Genomic DNA, 6000 nt, shown 5'->3' with positions numbered 1-6000 from the left:
TGTCTTTGGACTGAGGGGGAAACTGGAGCATCCGGAGAAAACGCAAGAGAACATGGGGAGAACATGCAAACTCCACACAGAAATGGCAACTAACTCAGCCAAGGCTCGAAGGAGAGGGGTCTGGATGCAGACCTGGTGCAGTGCAATCTGAGCTGCATCTAATGCTTTTAAATGCGCTCACCTAACCCCACCCTAAACCCTACCCGTCACTGTAACGTCACTCACTCCATTGAGAGCATTGTGTCTGACATTGCATCGCTGAGTGATGCAATCTCACCTTGCATCATAAAGGCTGCATCCAGATACTATTGGCTCAAACCAGCGTCCTTCTTGCTGTAAGGTGATTGTGTTACCCACTGCACCACCACGCTGCCAGTTTTCTTAATATTTATCTTAATATTTATGTTTATCAAAAGCTTTAATGAACAATAACAGTAATCATATAGAAATATAACGTCAGTCTGCATGCGTTCAGCTCACTCACTTTGTTTAAATGTTGAAAGTGTAAAATCATTTGCAAAAGCAAGCAGGAGGGCATTTCTGAGAAAATGAGAAATAAAATTCATGACATTTCACACACAATTATAAGGCATACGATTATGAAACACATACGGCTGTCTGCACAAATACGCAAATGTACAACCATAAATCTGTATCATGGTCATTTAGTCATGAACCTAAATTGAACATACCTCCTGTAGCTTCTCAGTATATGGGACGTGTTAAAGGTGATTTAGGAGCAACAAGTGCACCTCCTGGTGGACTGAAGAAGACAATCCAGTAGAAACAACATTTAATTTAAAACTGGACAAGAATAATTCAAACTATAAACTCCAAAAATGTTTTTATTTTATTCTTTATATTGAATCATTAAACTATATGTTTATATATTGTTTTGAAATAGTGTATTTGATTTTCTGGTTAAAAATAAATAAGAACAACCTAAAGTTTTTTTTGTAACCCATTTTCAACCACTACCACTTTTATCTAAAGAACAGCACAACTCTTTCTTCATGGTGTTCTTTTTTCTGAAGTGGGCTCAGGACAAACACCTTTCAGATAGTAAACCCAGAAGATGCACTGTCCGTGGCCCTCCATTCGTGGGCATGTAATTGTCAGCTTTCCACGATAGGGGCCTTTGGAGCCTGTAGGAGGGCCGTCAAATATAACCTGTATATGCTGAGTTTTTTGAGCCGAAATTGTCTCTGCGCCCTTAACGGTGAAGGCGGGATTGTCTACCTGGTAGGAGAAGGTGGTGGTCTGTTGAAAGACGTTCTTGAAGGCAATGGATACACTGGAGCCTAAGCTGATAGAAAGGGGACCCTGAGCTTTAGGAGGGGTGCAGGTGCCATACAGGGGAAATACGAACTCCCCTCCCGAGTCTGAGGAGATTGTGAGCCGACTTTGGATGTCTCCAACCAGGCAGGGCTCGAAATGGACCGCCATGCTGATCTCTGTGCCAGTTTGGTTCCCCGCTGCTGCTTTAATGCTCTTTTCCACTGTGAAGCTTGGGCTGTCCGTCTGAGTCAGAAACATCATTTGAGAGAAATGTTTATGGCGAAGGCTGTTTTTGAAATACCAAATGTTATTCTTTGTTCATACAGTGAAAATGAACGTTTCAATATTGTTTTACACCCAACTCTCTCTCACTGTATAAACAAAAACAATTGAGCCATTTTTCAAATTCTCTCCTCTTATGTTTTCTGCAGAAAACAAGCAGCTCAAACACATTTGGAATGACATCAGGGGGAGTAAATGACTACAGAATTGTCCTGTTGTGTGTGTCTGGTCAATTTATATGCTGTAAACACATTAATAAAATCTGCTATATAGTAATGTGAAAGTGGAGGCTCTTACCTTGCAGATATATTCAGTCTTGACACGAGAAAAGTTAGTGAACTTCGCTATGCCACTGTGTTTGCTGCCAAGTGGTGCTGTAAAATATAAAGGCTTCTCATTTGGTGCAGACAGGGCCTTCATCTTGAGATCATAGAAGAAATGTCCGAGTTCAGCAGCATATAAAACCAGCCGGGCTGTGGACTCTCCCTCACACAGAGGCTGATATTCAAATGTCAATGAAACCTAAGCAACAAAAAACTGCATTAAATACCATGATTACCACAGCAAAATAGCCTTCATTTAACTTGTTGATATTAATTAACAGTTAATTTATTTATTTTTAAATGACCCTTGACATGGACCAACACGATGGCTCAGTGGTTAGCACTGTCGCCTCACAGCAAGAAGGTTGCTGGTTCGAGTCCCAGCTAAGTCAGTTGCCATTTCTGTGTAGAGTTTGCATGTTCTCCCCGTATTCGCATGGGTTTCCTTCAGGTGTTCCGGGTTTCCCCACAGTCCAAAGACATGCGCTATAGGTGAACTGAATAAACTAACTTGGCTGTAGTGTATGTGTGTGAATGAGTGTGTATAAATGTTTCCCAGTACTATGCTCTTACTTTGCCAAAATATGCTCTGCCTAACAGAAGACAGAAATGCATAGGGTTTGGAACAACATGAGGGTGTGAAAATCTTGACTGCATTTTTATTTTATAGTCGACCACTTATAAGGCCCTTTGCAGCAAAACAAATTAGAATTTATCCATCAATGAATGTTTAGACCATTGTTTATTGACCTGTTTGTATTTTAAAAGTCCTTTTCACTTTTTACACTTAACCAATGTCATACAGGCGACGCGGTGGCACAGTAGGTAATGATGCCGCCTCACAGCAAGAAGGTCGCTGGTTCAAGCCTCGGCTGGGTCAGTTGCCATTTCTGTGTGGAGTTTGCATGTTCACCCCACGTTCGCGTGGGTTTCCTCTGGGTGCTCTGGTTTCCCAAAGACATGTGAGGTACAGGTAAATTTGGGTAGGCTAAAATGTCCATAGTATATGAATGTGAATGAGTGTGTATGGATGTTTCCCAGAGATATGTTGCAGCTGGAAGGGCATCCACTGCGTAAAACATGTATGCTGGATAAGTTGGCGGGTCATTCTGCTGTGTGACCCCAGACTTTCTCTGTACTTGACACAAAGTCATGCATTATATTAGGGTTCAGAAGATGACTTACAGAATGGGAACTGTTTTGGTCTGTTAATGGTCTGTTAATTTTTGTAGGGAGGACTGCTTACTAAGGACTTAGTTGCAACGGATAAATGCAATTAAAGGAGCACCTTAAAAATAACTGGAAATATTTTATGACAATCTTGGTGGTTTTCCCTGTAACCTCTGCTCAAATTGATGGGGGATGCGGGGGTTATGGAAAAAAAAAATACAAAAAACATCCCCTTTTGTAACCCCCCCACTCCCTTTTTGTAACCCTCCCTCCCCCCCAAACCCTACCTTTTAGATTAACAACAGTATGTGTAATGTAAAACTTGTTATGCAAATTAAATATAAAAATCCCCTATTAATGGTAATTTATGACTTATAAACAACAACGATAAACCAATCAGAACTCACTGTTGTAATAAGGCACCACGGACAAGCTCAATACAGTTCATTGCATCATTTCGCACAATTTTCAAAGTGTCTAAGAGAGCAGTTCAGATGCACTTGCTTGATGCAAGTGTACTGTAATTTTAGCGGTTCTAAATTCACTGTAAAACAGTTAACAGGGCTTGCTAACATTTATTTTAGCTTTGATATGAGACAATGATTCAGTCGTCTATTCAGAAAGACATTTGTGAATGAATCAGCTGATTGAACAACTCATTTAATTGAATCATTGAATCAAATGAATCAATGAACCCATGTTTTGACAAAGTTTTTGGTTCCTTTTCTGGACTTTAAACATCTCAGGACTTTTAATGTCTATGGAAGGTTAGAGAGCTATTGGATTTCATCTAAAATATCTTAACTTGAGTTCCGAAGATGAACAAAGGTGATATGGGATTAGAAAGATATGAGGGAAAGTAATTAATAACAGAATGTTTATTTTTGGATAAACTAATCCTTTAAGGATTTTGTTGTAACTGGACCCCGGTCTCCAGTATTTGCAGACAGTCGGTCTCATTTACTAACTAGCCACAAATTTATGCATGATGTGTATATGGACGTTAAAAATAAAATAAAAATAAATCAACAAATAAAAATTCATCAAAATTTTGTACTACAATGTATTCTAAACGTATGAAAAAAATAAAGGGTGAATGGTGGCGCAGTGGGTAGCACTGTCACCTAACCGCAAGAAGGTTGTTGGTTCGAGCCTTGGTTGGGTCACTTGGCATTTCTGTGTAGAGTTTGTATATTCTCCCTGTGTTCGCGTGGGTTTCCTCCGAGTGCTCCGGTTTCCCTCTCAAGTCCAAAAACATACGCTATAGGTGAATTGGGTAAGCTAAATTGTCCGTAGTGTATGTGAGCGAATGAGTTGTAGCTGAAAAGGCATTTGCTGCGTAAAACGTGCTGGATAAGTTGGCGGTTCATTCCACTTCATTCAACTGATACCGCACGGAAGTAATAATCGCGTAATCCAGGGGCCTTATAAACACACACACACACACACACACACACACACACACACACACACACACACACACACACACACACACACACACACACATATATACATATATATATATATATATATATATATATATATATATATATATATATATATATATATATATATATATATATATATATACTGTAACAATACATATAGTTAAATATGCTATTTAAAAGGTGAATAAAATTTAACTAGCCTTCAGCTGGAAAAAGTCAACTCTGTGCAGAAACGTGCCTTAGCATCAAAACAATTGATACAGTGTTAACCAGCATCATGAAAAGCGCAGAGTCTTTTCTAAAGTCAACAAAAATGCAGTGCGTTTAACATCACGTTTTCAAAACTGAAAGTGTGTTTCACATCCAACATCAAAACCTTCATTACCATTAGAGTTCTTTGTCTTTTGTTTCAGTGCCATAATGGTCTCTTCTTAATTCATAATTTGTCGTCTTGTAATTATTTCTAAACATGTGCTACTTTGTGGAAAGCCCATATATAGAGCTAGTTTGAGCACATATTATGCAAATTACTAACCTTGTGCATGTGTACGCTCTAAATTCACTAATGGAAGAACAAGTTTAAGAACAAACTTGTGTGTACCCATGTGTTGTGATTTAGGTGGAAAGTTTTCATGAGAAGTTTAAATGTGTGTATAAATGTACGTAAATAAGTAAATACGAAAAAGTGAATGAAACCCAATGTATTCATATATCAACATGTGCATTTGAAAGATTACTTACCACAGAGTGAGCAGGCACAAGGAACTGTGGAGGAACATAAACATCTGTATTCTGGCATTCTGCAGTAAATAAAACGTCCACAGGAAGAGGGTTCTCCACTTCCACGGACCCTGATGTTATCTGTCGCACACGAGTTGCCATTTCTATAGTCCTGATCACTCCTGGAGCCACTGCTTTAAAGTTAAGATTGTAGAACAGATACTCGCCTGTAGTCTCATTCTTAAATGTCACCTGTGAAAGTGAGAAATAGGATGTTTAATGAGTCATAAATTTGTTTTATAACCAAAGTAGTCAGTATAAGCACATTTTTATTGGGGTAAGAGGGGCACTTGCTTTAAAACTGTACAGCCCCTCTTTATAAGTAAAGAAGGAGAGTTTGTAACTCTTCGCATCCTGTGCAGGCACATCAACGTATTCCAAGCCCTCCAGAGAAACAGTGTCATCTGAACGATCTGGTTTGATGAGCTCCCTCACAGCACGAAATCTGCACAGCAGGACATAACACACACAATGATAAAACATAAATTATACAATGTAGCTAAGTAGCGAAATCGAATTTGCAACTGAGGCTTTAGAATTGATAGTCAACCAAAGGTTTTATGATTATTACAAGCTTTATCCCATGAGGCAATGCATTGTCTGGCTGTTTCATGGGTATTTTCAGGATTAACAATATTAATGCATGAAAGTATGTTTATGTGTAAAGCATACAAACTATGACTAGAAGCATTTATTATCAGGGTAATACAACATTTTGC

At 38.8% G+C, this 6000-nt stretch overlaps 1 protein-coding gene across 3 annotated transcripts in view; it reads right to left on the bottom strand.

The window, feature by feature from the left end:
• Nucleotides 1–827: 827 nt before the first annotated feature.
• The window catches only part of hydin (HYDIN axonemal central pair apparatus protein), a 147174-nt gene continuing 142001 nt past the window's right edge, over nucleotides 828–6000 (bottom strand). For 2 of the 3 annotated variants that reach the window (XM_087292113.2, XM_087292114.1), the window contains 4 exons: nucleotides 5576–5726; nucleotides 5243–5473; nucleotides 1858–2082; nucleotides 828–1521 (listed from right to left, as the gene is read on the bottom strand). In XM_087292113.2, coding sequence (XP_087148239.1) covers nucleotides 1012–1521; nucleotides 1858–2082; nucleotides 5243–5473; nucleotides 5576–5726 — 1117 coding nt within the window. In that variant the 3' untranslated portion in view covers nucleotides 828–1011. 3 annotated transcript variants of the gene reach the window in all.

Source organism: Danio rerio, chromosome 18 (assembly GCF_052040795.2).
Source record: "Danio rerio strain M-AB ecotype USA chromosome 18, GRCz13ab, whole genome shotgun sequence".
NCBI lineage: Eukaryota > Metazoa > Chordata > Actinopteri > Cypriniformes > Danionidae > Danio > Danio rerio.
This window is presented reverse-complemented; position numbering and strand designations above follow the sequence as displayed.